Genomic DNA, 19,637 nt, shown 5'->3' on the forward strand with positions numbered 1-19,637 from the left:
ATTTTCAGGGCATGTTTAACCAAGAATTCCTTGGGCCAATTCTAGTGACAAATGTTACACTCCAGATAAGGCTCAGACTGTCCTTTCCTCACTTTAACCTCTCATGCCCCGACCAGAGAGGAGGAAGGACCTGTTCCTTGCCAGCCTTTGCACCACACAGTTCCACCACACCTTCGCATTTCTCCCACGGCAGAACTCTGCGTGCCTCCCATCCCTACTGAAAGCAGACCCACAGAGATCCTCAACACTGAATTAGTTCAGAAAACAGCAGGAAAATATCTTGCTCTTCCTGACAAACCCAAAAGCTTTTATTCAATGCTGCAAAGACAGCTAAATTCTAATGCTGTTCCATTGCACACAACAAATTTTTCCAACAACAGTCGGCTTTTTGGAGCTTCTCACAGAAAAATCCAGGGAGACTCCCCCTCCCCAAAATACATCATTTTTCCTCTCCTCTGTTATTCTGTTGTTTCCTTCCACTTCTCACCTATTCTTGTGGATAGTAGTAAAATGAAATAGAACAATATTTCCTTCATTTTGCTCTTGCATACTTCTAAGTAATATTATTTAAAAGGTACCCATATTAAAGATTTTGACTATTTCTGCACACAAATACAAATTTTAAAAGTTATGTTTTCATGAAATTCAAACATCTCAAGTTATTTTAGAAGGGAATATATACACACAAGTGATCCGTGCCAGTAGCACATTAACTTTTCCCCTACCTCCAGCAAGGAGAAGATAAAGTGCTGATAACAGGGAATGAGTAAAACCAAATAGCAACAACAAAAAAACCTTTCAAAAGTTACGATGTGGTAACAACCAAGCTGGAAGGTAAGGACCAGAACAGGACATTGGTATAAACCAGCACAATTGCACCTCCATCAGGTCCATGGTAAAAGCTGCTTTCCCAAATGAAACACAACAGGTTCTTATTTTCACTTATTGCTCAACAAGAGGAGAATGTCTTATTAGGTCTAGGAGCAGTAGAAGGCCCTGTTTAATGTCCTCAGACTTCAAAGCAACAGAAATTTACAAAGATGACTCCCGTGTTTGAGGGTTAAGGGTTGTGGGTGAGTTTGTTCCTTTTTCTAAATAATGGAACTTCTGATACGCAACCCCTCACACTCCCTCCCTTTTCAATTCCTCTTGAAAAAATTAGGCAGTCCCAAAATGTGGCAAGTGCTGGAGCAACTCAAGATCTAATACAAAACTTTGAAAACCTCTCCCCATTTTTACCCTTCTTCCTATATGATCTGCACTCTACAGTATGAGTGAGCATCTCACGGGATCTTCCACAGGGAGAATTCCCAAAGACTCAGTTTATGGTGCTGAACACAACCAAGGGAAATGCCCTGAGAGACCAGGATTAAAACCAACAAGAACAACAAACTCGCTCCCTGCCAGCAGTAGTTTGCAGCAGCGAGGAGGCGAGGGAACAGCCTGAGAAAGTGCCCAGCCCTGTGAGAGGAGCCCTGCCAGCACCGAGGCCATCTCACGGCGCAGGCACCGGAGCCAGCCCGAGCCACCAGCGAGCAAAGCCAGCGCTCAGCTGTGCCAGGGGGCCCCACGGCCACCAAAGGCTGCTCCAGCTCAGGCTGCAGCCCTGTCTGTTACTGCAAATGCCATCTGTTGCAAAGCCTTGACGTTATTGTGCTGATAATCTACGGGTTTCTTTCTTAAAGCCAGAAGACTGAAGAGTAATATTTCTTTCATTTTTGGTCTAACACAGCGTGTTTACATTGGGGTGACACTTAAAGCACTCCTCTTGTCCAGTCATTGCTGCTGGACAATGTTTGCTGTCCAGCAAACGTTTGATGGATTTTTTTGGGTAGAGCAGTTTTTAAAAGGTTTTTTCTTTCTGACTAAATGCGGTCAGATACCACTGTGATTTTCACTATTTGATATCAGTTCGAACATTTCAAAGCAACCGCATTGAATATCAATGAACTCGGAGAAAACACTTAGAATAGAAAAACAAGGACAAATTTGACAAAAAAGAATAAAAAAAAAAAAACAAACGAAAATACAACACAAGCAACTTAAGTCAACAATTTTATGAGCAGCAAAATGACCTCGGACTTAAGGCTAACAGACACCAGAGTATTCCCGGGCATGGAGCTCCTGCTGCAGCTGCTGACAGGAGCTCCCGGCTCCAGAGCAGCTGTTTCGAGCCCCTTCTTTGAACGCCGGTGGAAAGGGGACATCTACTGGCAGCAAAAGATATTCTCCCAAAGACTCATTAAATCGGCAAAATTAGAGAAGTACAGCTCGGTACTGTTTGCAGAAGGGAAGGCATTTTATTTAAACTCAACTTTATATTATCAGCAAGTACACAGAAAGCCACAAACAATAGCTATTTTAAGAAAGAATGTATTTTAAATAAAACTATTATAATATCATAACAATAAAAGAAACAGCAATTAGCAAGTCTAAATAACCATCTTGTCATCTTTATTTGAATACTTGCATTTCAACCAAATAACACAGTAGCCTTCACCTGTTCTTTTTCAAAAACTTTAAAACAAATAGATATAAAAAGGCAAAATTTTAAATTGACTACAGGCAAACCTTGGCACATCAGGAATTTTCTGTTTCAGAATATTTCAAGTTTTCCTTAGATGCAAACAGCTTTTAGGAGACACTTCTAGCAACAGACTCAAAATATAATACAATAGATTTTGCCAAATACAGTTCTATATAAGACAGGACCCAGGAGGTTAAACTGCCAGCCTTCACCAGCAGTTCATTTTAACTGACTGAACTAGAACAAATACAATTTCAGAAATGAAGGTGCTGAAAAGCTTTTATTCTTTAAAAAATTTAGGAATTGAATTTCACTAATCAAATATTTGTTGAAAATATCTCAGTTGACATAAACAAATAAAACTTTTAAGCCTGTCTTGGGCAAGCCTGTTCTGCAAATGAGGAAATCCCAAGAAGAAACACCTGCTGTGGATGCACAGCTGCAACTATTGAAACAGAGAACAGCCATTTCAAACTCTTCAGTCTCACCTCCAACAAGTATAATAAAAATAAAATATCTTCTCTGTAAGCTGGGCAGGAACATCCCATGGGATAGGTCAACACAGAAATCATCTCCAGGTAAAATTATCAGTCTCAAGAGAGTGGGAGCAAAAATGACGAAATGAATCCTCTCCAAACCAGTGCTATCAGAAGTGTGAAATCAGGAGAAGAAAATACAATACATGGTAATTCTGTTCCACAGTTACACAACATGGCAACACAACTGCAGGTGAAGGAGTTTGCTGGTTGCAAGCACAGAAGAGGTTTTCAAAAATCGAGTTTTGTGGCTGAATGTGAGGACCCTTTCTTTAACAACAGTAAAAGTCAAATCAGAGTTCCTCACCAAACTTCACTACTTATTAAAGCTTTTTTTTTATTTTTAATGCATTTAAAGACAGTGATTCCTCTGATAAGGCTTTGCAACACAGCATAGTCTAAAACCTCAATCACAAAGAGTAAACGCATTCATCAAAGAACACAAAGCACCTAGCGCTTACCTCGAGCTCCCAGCCTTCTCTAGCGCTGGAAGTCATCATCCAAACACGTGTGATGCACGTATTTATTCTCCATTTGTGAAGGAGAGCCCTTGGAATTGAAGCCAGCCCATCAGCGATAAAGCATCTGCAGCAGATCCCAGGTGAGGGCGCCCAGGGGACGCTGCTGGCGGCTGCAGCAGCGGCGAGGCTGAGGCTCCGCGTGGGCCCAGCTCCGCTGCCACGAGGCCACAGCCCCGCCTGAGGGCCCGGCGCAGCGCCGGAGCCGAGGCACAAACGCTGCGCCCGAAAGCTTCAAACGCCGGGGGCGAGCCCAGCCCAGCCCAGCCCGGCCCCTCTGGGCCCGCAGCCGAAGCCCGGGAGAGCCGGCCCGCTCCGGCTCGGCCGTTCCGGTGTTCCCGAACCACAGGCAGCGCAGGGGGCGGCTGGCGCCGGTGGCCGGGGCGGGGCCCGGCCCGGCCCCTCAGGGGCTCAGCCCCCGGGCAGAGCGCGGTGCCCCGAGCGCCGGGGCCGCGGGTTCGAGCCCCGGGTGGACCATTCACGTTACGGTTGGATTTGATGGTCCCTGTGGGTGCTCCCCTGCTCGGAATATCTATCCTGTGATCCTGATGGATTCCTGCCCCAGCCACCGCCCTATGCCAGCAGCACTTCGTTTTGTAACGACCCCCTCATTTTTTTTGGTCTTCTATTCTTTTTTTTAGACAACACCTGTTTTCAATATGAGCAAGAAAGTCAAAGTTTAGAGGAAGAGCATCCTCAGGTCTGGTCTCTTGTCAGCCCCACCCAGAGGGCTCTGGTCTACCCAAAACGCTGCCACTGCCCTTGCAGTCATTTTACATCAGTAAGTGCTAAAAATTATACTCTGGTCCCATGTTCCACACATGAAATCACACAGCTTGAAACATCCCCAAGCTCCCTTTCTAGAACTGGTTTCCACCATCTCGTGCTAAGGGAATAAAACAGCAGTGGGTGATCGGTAGGTACAGATTGCGCACATGGCAGTTTGCAGTTTGTGATGTGGGCGTGGGACTGCACCCCGAAGCAGAACTGTGATCAGGCCAACTAAACCACCAAGGTGTTAAACGAGTAGGGAGATTGTTTACATCTAAATCACGGCTGATGTGACTGAGGTTCTCCATTCCAGCCCTGCCTCACCTTGCCAAGGAAGCAGAAACCCCCAAGTTCCCTACGGGTTTTATAAGAGGAAAAATGAGAAGGTTTCAACAGCCTGCAAAGCCGTGACCAGCTGGACTGTGGCACACTGTAAGTGTGTAATAAATGGACTACACAGCTACCAAGCTTTCCTCCAGGGCACAGTGAGAATGTTAATTACCATTGTGCAATCCTTTGCACTATTCAAATTACTTTAAAAGTAACATTTTGGTAGACTTCACCAAGATGAATATTGGGAACAGGTTAGTGTAAACACTCCCATTAAAAAAGAAAAAAATCCTTCCCTCCAGTTCCACCTGACTGTGCTGAAACTTAACTTGGGAGGTTTTGATGATGAAGTGATATCTGGCATGAGGTGTATCTGACTACAGAGAAACACACCTTCTTATCTTGATGTGATTTCTTCCCCTTTTTTCAATTTTCAGTACAAAAAGGCAGACTGGCTCTCCCTTGACTTAAATGTAGCATTTTGAGTTGCACAGATAAGTGCGTGACCCGTAAGGTCAATTAAATGCAAACACGAGTGCAATTTCAAGTTCAATACTTTGTTTCCTCTGGCAACAGAAAGAGAACACTAAGCATGTAAACAGTTACATCATGTTGCCTAAAATGTGTTGCACTAGGAGAGAAACACGCATCGTACAGATTTCTGGCTTACTAGAACACGCAAAAAGACAAAAACAAAACAAACCCCCCCCCCCCCCCACAAAACCAAAACCACAAAAAAACCACCACAACCCCCCAAACACCAGAGATGTCGCAAAGTATAAATGCACATCTAAATCTAGGAGAAAAGTGTGTAAGGCTATTTATCAAAGCCTGATGCTCTGTGAAAATACATTAAAGCAAAGCAGAAGTTACTTTCAAAAGGCAATGCACATTGTAAGCATCTCTTTTATTGTAATATAAAGAAGCATACATCATTCAGTTCTTTAAAGTACAACTCAAATTGTACACTAACAAAAAAAGATCCATTCAGACATCCATGAACATGTCAACAACAGAATTCATTATATTTTGCTCTGCTGGTATTGCACTTGGAATGATTGAGAAGTAAGGCACAGTAAAAACAAAGTCATTTAGTGCTTCTACAGCAGATGTCTTTTTTTAAACACGTGCTACATGACGTAAAAGTACTTCTAGCTTATGTATATACACACGGGAAAAAGAAAAAAGCATGCACTAGAGAATTCAGATTTCAACATATCTTGCTGTTTCATAATATACAAATAAAGTAGTTTAAAGATGTAAACAAATTGCATGCACATAAACTAGAGCAAAATCTTTAATACAGTATCTGAAAGCTATTATGCTTAAATAAAAAAATATAACTTATTAGTACTCAGGTTTATGTGCCATTTTTGTCCTGTAGAGATTAAAAATATGGGGCTGGGGCAGGGTGGGAAGAGAGGATTTTTCTGGTTTTGCTGTTGGTTTTATTTTTTTGCTTTAACATTGGCAGCAGTACACTGGTAAGAAGGTCAAATATGGCTTTTGCAAAACAATGTCTAATGAAAACATGAAAAAGCACAATTGGTTCAGGATCCAGCATCCTGATATTTTCCAGTCAAGAACAAAACAAAACAAAAATCAATATGATCTACGCTTTGAACTGGGTAAGCCATGCATTCCAAAAGACCTTTCTAAAGACATTTAAACTCTACAAGAACGAGACACTTTGTCAAGTGTAAACTCTTAAAAACTAAACACAGAAGAATCTGAATGACTCAAGCATCGTTTTCCACTTCAAATGCTACTGAGTAAGTTTCACCCGTGGCTGTGGTAGCTGAAGTGATACTGGACTGTCTTCAGAATTACCTGCATGCCAGGAGCAGCTTTGTTTCTTTTTACACAGGTATGTTAGAAATTAACTAAATTAACTGCACAATTTTTTTGGTTTCACTTTATCTTTGGCATAGGAGACGCCATTTTTCAAATTAAAAAGGACATGCACCATGCTGCATTCCAACACGTTATGCTGAAAAGGCACATTTGTTGCTGCCTGGGTGGCAAGGGAAGACTTCTTATTTTGCAAAAGGCACGGTGTTGAGTGCAACATCCTTTCCTCATCCTCCAGAGTGTTCAGTTAGACCAGGTACAATTGCACACAGCGGCTGCCCAGGAGCTGTCCGCTTCTCTCAGCCACCGCCTGCTTAGCTAGATCCAGGCTTGGGAAAGTCACCAACGCCTCGCCACTGGGCTGCCCACTAAAGTTGTAAAGCATGAGGATGGAATCTGCTTGGAGCTGCAATGGTACAAGAAGAAAAAAAAAGATAAAAAAAACCTATTAAGACCAGAGACAACACCTGGAAATGCAGTTTTTAATGCTGGTGCATTTTTTAGTGCATCTGGCTCACTCCACTCCTGTGTCCATGGTGAAAATATTCTGGATGTTAAGAATGGGAAGGAGAAGGAACCAAGATTAAAGGAAATTCAGCTTTTAGCTTGGGAAACAGCAGCAGCTCTTATTCTGCTGGAGTGCTGAGTATAGTGATGTAGACATAATTCTGTGCAAAAGTTTTGCTAGAGAAGCAATTGAGATTAAAGGTTGATAAAAGGAGAGATTTAGATGTTAATAGGAGGTGAATGGAGCAAGAAGTCCAGGCATGAATAATCCTTGTACTATGTGGACTACTGACCAAGTGACAAAGGCTATTAAGGCATGTCAATACTCACACACAAAGTTAAAAAAAAAACCCAACACACATGCCAAAAATAAGAGAGCTGTATGAGTTCTGTGTTGGGAGAATGAGCTGAACTCAACACAGGTATACAGTGCAAGGAGGATTTTTTAGAAAAGTTAAGTAAAATTTGGTGCAAAATAGAATTAAATAAATATTTATTGCCATTTTAACAAGGCTAAGAAAAAGCAAGTTAGCAGACAAGTCATTGGAGTTGATTTGCTTTTGAGGGCATTTGCCCTCATAAAGTCTTAAAAGGCAGTTCCAAATTGCTGAGTTCAAAGCAGACATTACAGTCAGCCCTACTGTACCCCATCCATTTTCCATAAGATGCAGGAAATTCTTCCAAGCTAAGTTTGAACTCCTGGTTGTTGCATAGAAATGAATCTCAGTAAAGTTTCAAAATGAGAAACTGAAGGATCAAAAGCTCAGCATACAAGGTTAGTTTCTTTGAAAAACAGTGTCAGACAAAGCAATGCTGGAAAACCAACCAGTTTTGTGAGTATTAATTCAAGTTATGTTCATATGACATATGTCCTCTTGAGTTTATAAAAGGTTAAAATATTTAAGTGTTTCATTTCTGTAGAACTTGGGTGTGTCTGGTGTACTACAATAAACAGCAGACTTCTCAGTTATTACCAATAGCATTTCATTCATGCATCATATAATATATCAGCTTTACATTCAAACATATAAAAATAAATCAAGGGCATGCCAGAGCTTCACTCACCCAAACACTGAGCAGGCAGTAAAACTATTCTTAAAATATAAGCAACGGCACACTTTAAAAACCAAAAGCATGCATGAGACAGTTAGTACAAACTTTCTACCATTTCTTCTCAGAGAACTAAAGTTAGTCAAGAAATAGCATGCAAAAGTAATCAAAAACAGATATCATCCAGATATCATCAGCTCTAAAGCCCACTTCTAGTTTGGAAGCAATCTTGATTTATTTCAGAGTAACCCTATCTCGAAGAGAAAGCTGCACACAACTTGGGTTGAGTTGCAAATCTGACCTAAAAGGTGCTCTGCTCTTACCCAGCTCTTTGCTGTTAATCCATATGGGATCAACTAATTTACCATCAGTCCAGAACAGAACTTTAATATTTCAGCTCAGTCAGCTGAAAACACACATGGAACATGGTTCGACCTCTGAGCACAGAGGAGAGCTTTAAAAACATAGTTTAAATAGCAGTATTGGTGTAACACCAATGTAGGGATCTGGAAATTCATGTTATGAGAGCTGCACAGAAAGTTAGCAGAGAAGTCTACACCCTCTGCAAGCAACATATTAGAAAGAGCTAAAGGGACCCCTTCAGTTTCATTTTAAGACATACTGCGTTTAAGTTCTTATTGATAGATAATTCTAGAGAAATAGATTTTCTGTATGTACACGTGTGTTTTAAAACTAGATTCAGATTCACACAAATCTTTTTCCTGGATTTTTTTAACTCTATAACAGTGATACCTGTATAATACTACCTTGTAACACTTAGAATTCAGACTGAGCTACTCCCTGAGTTAGTCAAAGACTGTTTCCATGTCATACGTAGTAGAAACCAATTGCTGATCTGGTTTTCCAGTTATTCACCAGACCATGCTGTCCATCTGCTCCCTACAGATCAAACATGAGAAAACAACTAATTTGAAAAAAACTGAGTTGATGGTTGTTAGTGAAAGTACATTTGTCTGTGAAAGCAATCCTCTCAAGGCAAAGTATGTGACTGCCATTTTTAAACTGGAAGCTTGTTCTGTTTTTTTCTTAAGGAAAAAGAAAATGTACTAACTAATCAGTAGCATTTTGAATGGAATACAATAGTACTGTGGCATCATGTAGTTCACATCGGCCATAACAAAATTTCTCTAAGAATTATGTGTAAGTGCCAAAGTTGCGGGGAAATTTACTGTTAGCAAATCTAGTTAGTTGCATTAGAAAGTCACTATACCCAAAAAACCTCTTCTGGAAAACCTAATGAAATAGTTCACATTGCATTAGGGAGATCAAGAATGAGAGATATTAATCTCTAGCCAGTTATATGGTACAGAAAAGACACCGCCAGAGGTTTCGGGGTTTTCACACACACATTTGTATGTGTTTTCTAGCAATATCAGGGAGAAAAAAAACTCATCTTCTACAACTCTACTAAAAGGAGAATATTGGACTGAAAGGTCATGAGATACAAGCATTAACAAACCCTTCTGGAAGCTGAACACACCATCTGAGCAGAACCAGGCAATCACTACCTCCACCACTGCTGGCCCAGCAGCTACAGATCACAGTCAGCCCATCTCCTTGGGTTAGTTGATTTTTGAAGCAGGAAGACTAACACCAGGAACCCAATGCAAGCCACTAAGGGGGAAAGCCACAAGCAAAGATCTCTGTAGCACCAAGCCCTTCTTTCCCTTCCCATTCACCTCTGGAGACCCAGGCTCTGGCAGTCACATCTTACCTTCTTCAGAAGTTACAAAGAGTTACAAACAGACCCACTCTTTCGGTGCTTGTAACACACTCCTGGCTTGATCGCTCAGCTGAATTAGGCCATTGTAGTCATCAGGTGCATACTACAGTACAAGTGTGACATCGGACAATCAGCAAGAGAAGGAACAGTCTGGCACAGCAAGCCACACAGACCATCATTTGCAACCACAATTAAGAGCATCAGCTATAACAACTGGCAGGAGACACTGAATTGGACAGAAACCATTTTTACGTAAAATAAAAAAATACATTAATTGCGTTACTGGTTGTAGAAATAAAGTAAATGCTTGTGGGGAATGTTCTAAACTGTGTATTTGAACTGCTCCTTATCAAGGAAGGGAAATAGCTCAGACCATGAAGTGCTCCTTTTTTCCTTCTACTCATGAGATGGCAGCATCAGGTAACCAAACTCTTACATTTTCATAAGCACAATCACAAACCCAGTAATGGCTCTCACTGGGACGGATGAGCATCTTCCAGCCTGCACACTGAGGTGAGGGATCAGAATAATTGTATGGATCTCATTCAGATCTTTTATGCACTCAGGGAAATAAAGTGCAGCTTCTCTAGGGTAGAGTGACAAACACTTGAGCTGCAGATAATACTTGTACTCCACAGACTACACCAATGTAATGAAAGAAAATCAATGTCCCACCATGAATGCATTCACCAGGTAAAAGAGCATTTATGCTAGTGTAGTGTATTTCTACACTGGAAAATGAAATAAACTACACAGTGTAACTGCATCATGACAGATTGGTAAAAGTAATATATTAAAATAAAAACAGTGACTGTACAGAACAGTCACACCATCAAATTAGAACAAAACCCTCATATGTGAATCAGATCGAAGAATTCTTTGGGATCCTGAATATGAGCAGTAATCACTCATACTACTATCCTGGTACAAATATGACACATATTGTCAGGAAATACATCTTGGAGAATATGAAATATTGTTCTTAGCACATAATCTTTCCAAATCACATATCCTGGGAAGGGACTGAGCATTCTTACACATGCTGCAAACACTACTTGAGTGGTTCCTGTAATCCAGAAGACAAGAGTGTTTAGCATAACCTGAGTTGTAGAATATCTTTTCAGTGGCAAGAACAGTGTCCTGTCTCCCCCAGACAGAGTAATGCTTTAGATGATTGCCAAATGCACACAATGTAGATACACTATGCTGCCTTTCCTTTGATATTTCTATGATGCAAAAAGTCTCCTGCCAGCTTAGGGAGAAAAGGGGTATATGTGGGCATACAGAACACATATCCATCCAAAGGGAAGTTGAAAAGGAAAACACCAGCCATCTCATACATACCTTTCACAGAAAACAATAACCAAGAGCCCAGAGAATACAAAAGAAAAGAACCCCCCAGAATTTTACTACTGAATTCTAGCCACATCTAAACCCATGCCAATAAGTAAAAGACAAATATAGGAAGTATTTTCTAGATAGTCTCTGCCAGGGCAACCAGACCGTGCAAATATTAGATTTATGAGTTCCCAGACCTGCCCTTGAAACAAATCTACAAAATGTAAGTTTACTCTTTGGAAGGAATGTCTCAAGATAGTACATACTTTAGATTATCAGTAGATGTACAGTAGGCAAAGTTCTACAGTCTTACTCTTGTAAGGGACAGTATTTCATAAGTTACACTTGAAATGGAATAAACAATGTAGAAAATATGAAAGCTGGAAAAATATCCTGTACAGAGTTGTCAGAGCTTAGGCAAAGACCTAAAGAAAGCGAGAAAGAAAGAAGAAAAATAAATTCATCAAAAGACCTAGAAATAGAAGTAGCATCTAATCACAAGGACAGGTGAGAGACTGCAGTCTATTAAAACAGAAGCTGTAGAACAGTAAATTCTTTAAATAAAATGAAAACTACCCTAACTTGCCTGAGTAAGCACATGATTGTGAATATTTCTGATTCTGTCTGCATTTCAGAGTCCGTAAGAACAAAACAAGAACATCCAACCACACAGGACCAAACCAAGGGTAAACTGGTTAATAAAGATGTAATACACTAAACTTCCTCCTTGAATTTTCTTTTTCTTCAACCTATTTTATTTCTTTGTTCTTCTCTTGCTGAGAGAAATATGGGACTGTCTTCCCCTCATAGTCTGTGCACAGATTTAACCAGGTCACTAACCAGTAAGTCATTGATTTCCATTTCATTTTTGCAGTTCCTACAGTGAATATTCAAAGCTCAGTCTAAAAACAGCACATACAAAGCAATCTAGAGAAAATAACCCACTGCTAAAAAAAAAACAACCCAGCACTGAAACTGGAAAGCATATTTAGACACACTCCAACTGGGAAAAAACAGAAGCAAATGATAGAAAAGGAAAACATCATAGGCAAAATGGCCACTTCAGGAAGGCAGCTGCAATTCCTGCCCAAACTGCCCATAAACTTTATCACAGAACAGTTCCCAAGGGGAACTCTCAGGCTCTGGAAAAAAGCCTAGCTAGACTAAGCCTGGAGTATAGAATCAGATTTGATGGTAGGTAACTGCAACCTTCAGCACAAGTCAGGAGAAATACCCTACACTGGCTTTGCCCCTAGAAGCACATCAATTGTACCATAAGACTGCCAATACAAACACCCACAAACACCTGAATTCTGTGTGGAAGAGACACCACCTGAACCTTCTGTGTATCAGAGACTGAAACAGGTCATGCCTGTTCCAAAAATACAGAGGGTGCCACTTCAGTCTCTTGCTTCAAGCGTGGGAGGCAACAGACAGAAACTGTAACCACTAATTTACCAGTCTCAGTCTCACAGACGCTTTCTCCACACAGGCAGCATTTCCAGGTGGGAGATAAATTTAGGAATAAAGCAAAACAAGCAGTGTGCTCTATTCTGAGAGTGTGGGGGTGAGCATGTAGTGTCTGTATTGCCAGATGACTTCCAACCCCAGTAGGTGGGAATTCTTCCTCTACCACTTCCCCTTTCCCTTTCCTAGTCAGAGGGTGCCATGCCTAGGACGGGCACACAGATGATGGGGTATCCCCCTCTGAGACTGCAGAGAATCAAATTTCAAAAGGATCCCAAAGGAAATAGAGAATACTTCTTTGTTTAAGCACACATTTCAGAGAAAAAACTCCTAATCCCTAAAAAGTCAGCAACAATGAAGTCTGTTGTCCTGATACAACCGAGAAATGTCGTTAGTGCCCTTGGAATTTAGCCATCCGTCCACTTCACTTCCTTATTACTGTTTTAACCACAACTCACCCTCCTGCCCCCCACCAGCAAGCCTTAAATTCTGTGTCTCTGAAGCCTTGGAAGATTAATATACTGCAAAAGCTCTTTATAGCTGCAGACAAAAGACACTTAAGCCCAGTACAGGTTTAAAGAACACTATTTATGTAGAAACATGTACACAAAGAAGTCCTTACATTTCCATCCCAGCCTTTTTCAGCAAATTCAGGGGGCTTTTAAAAAGTTCAGATGGTGACCATGGCCCCTAAATCTTAGTCATCTTCTAGTTTGGTTTTTTTTTTTTTGTTTTGGTTTGGTTTTTTTTGCTGCTATACTTACACAAAACCTACCTAAATAGCAAGTCTGCTTTCTAAGAACTAATCCACAGGGTCTTTTTCCAAGCAGGCGTGAGTTCATTTCATATTCATGTCAACCTCCAAGAAACTGGGCAAGTACTACTAAAAGGAGGCTGAATCCTGGCCAAGACAACGGCTGTGAACTGGTTTTTGGTCAGCTAAGACCACAGGCACAGCTAAACTGCCTCTGCTTCTACATTAACCTAACAGTTCTTGTCATGTTACCAACCCTGCCGCTATTTGCGTTCTCAGAAAAAAAAATATTGAAAAACTGCACACCAACAAAAACTCACACAAACATACACAAAACCTAAACAAAACAAACAACGAAACCAAACCAAACAACAACAAAAATAAGAAAACTGAAAACCCTACCCCAAAAGAGTCTCCAGTATTTGGAGACCAAAATATTTGGCATTGATTCCTTTAGTGGCTAAATACTAAAACCCGTGAAGTGTTTAGCCACTAAATAAAGAAAAATAAAAATACTTTAGTGAAAAATTTTGTTCTGCTATGCATCAACTTCACACAAATCCATCACAACTACTACCCCTGTTCAATCATTATTTGTTGGAGTTCTCTCACTGCTTCTGCAGCTGTACAGAGTGATGGTCTGAAGTAACACTGAGGAGTTTTGCTGTATGTTATTACTACATTGACACCACTTCTTCCCCAGACTTCACCCCGTGATACGAAATATCAGTTATTTTTCTGAACTCCTGAAGAGTCTGCTCACAATCCCATCCATGGATCCCTTCAACATAAAGCCCAGAGACCAAGATCTGCTGAGCAGCTAGCTGGTGAATAGCAGGGTGAGGATTTTGTTGTTGTTTTGGTTATTTTGGGGTTTGTTGTTTTTTCAATGTGGTTTTAGTTGGCTTGGATTTTGTGGTTGCTTTTAGCTATCCTTTAGCTATGTATCCAGCCTATAATTGGACTCAAATCAATGGCCCTATTGCTTTACAGTACAACTAAAAAGCAATTCAATGTGAATTACTGAATCAGAGAGTACTAATTTTAGCTCTTTTGAGGATTACAGTACATTACAATATTATACAGAAAGGTGATGGGGAAAATTGCCATCTCCCTGATTTACTATTAAAATTCTTCCCAAGTTTTTCAATTGCTTAATCCAAGTTACAATAAATACATGCGAGCTGGAAGGAATTTTCACCAATAAAAACAAGAAAACAGAACTACAGGAAGAAATTGAGCTGCTGAAACACTAAACAAGAAGGTAATACTAATAAAACTAAATGAAAATTAAAATGCTGATCTGCAGACTTTAAAATTATTTGTTTTTAGAAGCATGTACTGATGTTGAGACCAGCTTATTGAAGCCCATGGTATCTCTTAAGAGGCAGGTCTGGTATGAAAAGTGCTTTCACTTAAGTAGCAACATGTGCACACATGCAATATACAGAGCCCATGAAGCCTGAAGGAAAAATTCAGAGGAGAATAAAGCAAGAACTAAAACTTAAACCCTGTTCCTTCCAGACAAGGACACACAAAGACAAAAATCACCCTTCCATTTCAGCATCTCCGATCTGGTTCCCAGAATACCAACACTGAAGACCATTGAATACCAACATCAGTTAGCTGTACAGAGATTAAAACCATGCCCAAACCACTGATGATTATTAAGGGCTCACTTTATGAACGAGCAGAAGCATCGTGCAATAAATCCTTGGGCAGCAGCAGAAAATGAGAAAACAATGTGAAGAAAGAAAAAAAAAGATTAGTTATTGCTCCAGAGATGTAATATTGTCCCATTACAGTAAATCACGATCTCTTTTTCCCCTGAAGGAATGAGTGAGTATAAAATTAGCATTACCACATGCGGGATTCCAAGAACAATTCAAAAGAATTCCTGGTTCCTTTATAAGATTTTGAACCTGATCTCATTTGGACAACATCTTCTAAAGAAATCACAGAGGTGACCAATTTAATAACAGTAACTGATGATCATAGGAGGCTGCAGCAGCAGAATATAGGTTCCACTTATAATGGCAAAATTTCCTATAACCATTTAATTGTGCAATACAAACACCAGGAATTGCTCTCCAGATGCAGAAATGAGGAGAAGAGCAAACTGAGCACGAGACACAAACTTCAGGTTCACTAAACTGAAGATTTACAAAAGGTAGAGGTGCTAGAGGTGGTCACTGACCTGTTTCATGCATGGACAGGTCAGGCCACATTTGTCAATAAGGTGCAGTTACACTTCTAGCTGAATTTCAATTTAGCAAATAAGCTTCCACACCATCTATTCACCAAAACCCCCAGCCAGTAGAAAACAATTAAAAGGCAAAATATTGATGGCTAAACAATAGGATGAATGTTTATTATTTCTCTGGGTATCATGAAAGCCACAAATAACTGAACTTGGTTTGAACTCTGGAAATATCTGTGGAAGAAAAAGCCCTAAAATACAACAATATGCAGTTTCTTTTTACTGTTTGTCAAAATTCACTACACTTTTTATGTGACAATCTTTTTCCACTGAAAAACTGAGTATGCAGAACTGCTTTCAAACATAAATGTAACGTTCAAAGAGAAGACACAACAGGTAGAGCACTGCATCTTCCAAATACTCAAAACTTGGAACATACATATTTAAGCATCTGTTCTCAGTCTACATTCATTTGCATACCAGATATCTGGCTCAACAAATTAAAGCTCATTGCCTTCTAAGAATCTAAAGGTAAAAAAAAAAAAAAAAGAAAGAAAACATACCACGCCTGAATGTTTCCTATTACCTCTTGCAATATCGCTGTTATCCCAGAATGTTGAAGGACAAACATGCAAAGATTATTGCCTTTTGACACAAATGCCTTGTTCACTTGCAGGGGTTTGAGAGCCACAAAGAGGATTTTAGGTCAGAGCTTCCAAGTAGTACCCAAAAGGGCAGAGTTGGAACTGTATAAGTGCTGTTACCCACAGAAGTTAAATACTCACCAGAACATATTCAATTACCTTTCCTTTTAGCGAATATGTCATGACAAATCATGGTTATAGATACAATATACTCTGAGACAAAAGGCAGAAGACATAAAAAAGGCTGCTGGAAAACAGTGTTTGTAGCTGGTGCCTTTTTTTAACTTATCAAGAAGATAAATTTCTGTTTGCACACCTGAGAGCATTCCATCAGTCCATACAGACTGACATTACTTAGAGTATATTTGCTGTCAATATGGACAGCCTGAATAATATACATTTCCTTTAGTTTGCAATGTAATACAGCTTTAATGAAAGATGTTCGTGCCTGTAACCAAAATAATTAGCAATTGAAACAGTGTTTGACCAAGACATCTGTGTCTCCTTTTGCAAGTCACCATACCCAGCTCACAGCTCTCTGAATCAGAAATCATAACACTTTCAGTGTTGAAGGTCAAACACTGACCCTACCAAAAGGCTCCCACCAGCAAGTGGCCAGGACTGAAAACTTTTGGCAGCCCCCACTTTCCTGTGGCAACCCCTTTGCAGCCCATTCACACTGGGGCTCTGAGGTCTTCAAACAAAAACCCCGAACTCAGACACCAAATCACTGCTTCCAGATGAGGATTTGTTTATTTAATAAGAAGGAAGGCAAATCGTGTGTTACTCTTCAGGCTGCCAGTTAAATACATAACATGCAGCTTGCACTCTTGTTTGGCAGTTTCCAAAAGCTCTTGCTTGCTCAGTTTGGCCTCCACTGATCAATACCCAGAGGTCCAAATACCGTCTCAAGGAGAGGGCTGCATACTAACCTGGTACCCCTGGAAGAAACTGAGTATCTCCTTCATTCCTGTGTTATATGGCAAGCCCTGCATCCGGACTAAGGCTCCAGGCTGGGGCAGGATGGGAGTGTGGGTGGCAGTGGCAGCAGCTGCCACAGCTCCTGGGGGAGCTGCAATGTACCCCACCGTGGTAGGAGACACTGGAGGACTGAAAGAGAGAGAGGAAGCAAAATTGTTACAAAAACCAATAACTGGTTCTACTACTCAGAATAGGCAAAGATGAAACTGAAAACTTAGATTTGAAAAATAATCCAAATACCACAGAAAACCAAGAAGTCCTGATGTGGATTGTTTTGTGGACTTCCCTAATTTCTCTTCTGCATCTCATGATCTATTTTTAGAGAAGGGAGGGAAGGCAAAATAGCTAACATTTGTAGTTAAAGACATAAGGAATGGCATTTGTTATTTCACAGGGGAGTAGAAAAAGTAGCTGCAGACGACTTAAGATCATTAGTAAAAACACAAAGAAATAATGGGAAGGGGTGTGCCATAGTATGAAGAGGAGGAAAACACTCAAATCTGGCATTTGTGGACCACACAATAGCGAGTAATTAGCATCTCCATCTCTGCTCAGAGCCCATTTAGCAAATTACCAGGTACTCAAGCTAGCAAGTGTCACACAAGCCTAGGAGCTATCAGTGAACAAGCTATTTCCCCACAACCCTTGTACCAGACTTAGGTGACTCATGCTGATATCATCTGTGGGAGGGGAAAAGGTGGAGATTTGTTTTGATTTCACATGTAAAATATTCTTTGGTCTCACTGATGTACAAAATCAAACCTAGTTCGATTAGGTAGACTCACCTGTGACTCACCTATGATGAGTCTTTCAGCATGAAAACAGTTTTGTAAGTAAAAGAACAAACTAAGAGGTGAGGGTAGAGGTGTGGATTGACACAGCTCTTCTGGCCAAGAAATAGAACTGCCTTGATCACATTGCCTCAGTGCCAAAAAAATCCCTTTTTGGCCAACATTATCATGATATTCAAGCAGAAGCTACAGAGGAGATGAACCCCCTTACAAGGTCACAGAGAAACAGTTACTGTGATTTCTGCCTCTGTTGCTGAACATTAAGTTCCCAGGACTATCTGCACTAGAAGTGCAAATTTAAGAGCTGTTCACAGGTGACCACAGAGTCACCTACTGCGCTGGGATGAAAGGTCAAGAGGAGCAGTGAAATCTCAGGGTTACCTGGGATAGTAAGCTGTGTAGTTCATGTAAAGCTGAGCAGCCTGGGCTGGGTAGTAGGTAACAGTTGGAGGAGCAGCTGCAGAGGCCTGGGGCGTCCTGGTGGATGGCAGGAGGGCTTGTGGCTGGTAAAGGGCTGCTGCCTCTGCTGGGATCACAGCTGCTGTTTGGAAAGCAGCATAAGCTGGTGGAGAAAGACCTAAAACCAAACCAGGACACAGCAACAAAAAGCAATCAGAATGGAGAACTCTCAGATGAGTAACCCCTCTCCTACAGCAGTGTGATTAAAACCATCTGGGCATGATTGATGAACACTTGAGCAAAGGCTGCTCTCTAGCCTCTCCCCTGGAGACCTTTGCTACATTGCCACGAATAACAACTGGAGCATTTGGAATGAGTAATTCCTAAAAGTTCACAGCTCCTAGATCTGAGCAGCCTTGTCTATATGTAAATGGAAAGTAGGGAACTTCAGAGTTAATAAAAGAAAGCATCAAGCCATGTGCATAGAGAAAGCAGGCGTGCACACCAACACACCCTGGTGTTTTCTAACAGAAGTCGTACTCTGTGGGACAAAAGCACCATAATAGTGCTTGGGCATCCACATGGATGCACACACGGGCATCCATAACTACTGACCATGAGACTTCCTGAGACTTCAAAAAGTATTTTTAGGATGTATCAAATGGAAGGGAGAATACCCCACTAGATCACTAGTCTGATGTGTTTTGATGAACAAATACCTAATTCATACAGGAACAATAAACTTGGCTTGGTGTGCAGTCAAATTGGTTTTATATACTATATTTGGCAACTTTTTACTATTTTGCAAATACACATCAGTATCTGCTTTGTGATTTGGTAGTGAGACTAATTAGGACCATACAGTAAAATTCCATTATAGCTCCTCAGTAAGGTTCATTGTAATCTTAAAATAAAAAAATTAGAAGCCATCCAACTTCACCACTCTATGGTTTGTTAGTATGTCATCCCAGTGGGTGTTTTTCTTCAAAAATAAGCCCAAAGAGTACCTTCTCAATGCTCTGAGGCAAGATAGCAAGAGCACTCATCGGCAGCTGGAATATAGAACTTCTCCCCGTTTTAAAAATCCCTCTCATTCCAAGTAGGTTTCACTACAGGCAAGTCTACTGCAGAGCTCAGAAGAACAGTACACCCATAAAAAGCAAAGTGTGCAACAATTTCATTGGCAAGGCCTTGCTGCCCTCTACTCACCACCGAAAATACAATAAAAA

The 19,637-nt window shown here is 40.7% G+C and overlaps 1 protein-coding gene across 5 annotated transcripts in view; it reads right to left on the reverse strand.

Moving 5' to 3' along the window:
* Positions 1 to 5,574: 5,574 nt before the first annotated feature.
* Positions 5,575 to 19,637, reverse strand: part of ESRP2 (epithelial splicing regulatory protein 2) — a 43,011-nt gene continuing 28,948 nt past the window's right edge. For 3 of the 5 annotated variants that reach the window (XM_038148135.1, XM_038148133.1, XM_038148134.1), the window contains exons 14-17: positions 18,391 to 18,586; positions 17,170 to 17,347; positions 9,826 to 9,937; positions 5,575 to 6,939 (exon numbers count right to left, since the gene is read on the reverse strand). In XM_038148135.1, coding sequence (XP_038004063.1) covers positions 9,848 to 9,937; positions 17,170 to 17,347; positions 18,391 to 18,586 — 464 coding nt within the window. In that variant the 3' untranslated portion in view covers positions 5,575 to 6,939; positions 9,826 to 9,847. Of the gene's footprint in view, positions 6,940 to 9,825; positions 9,938 to 15,072; positions 15,107 to 17,169; positions 17,348 to 18,390; positions 18,587 to 19,637 lie in introns of those variants that run through there. The other 2 variants (XM_038148136.1, XM_038148137.1) reach the window with 2 other exon arrangements.

This window comes from Motacilla alba, chromosome 11 (assembly GCF_015832195.1).
Source record: "Motacilla alba alba isolate MOTALB_02 chromosome 11, Motacilla_alba_V1.0_pri, whole genome shotgun sequence".
Classification (NCBI taxonomy): Eukaryota; Metazoa; Chordata; class Aves; order Passeriformes; family Motacillidae; genus Motacilla; species Motacilla alba.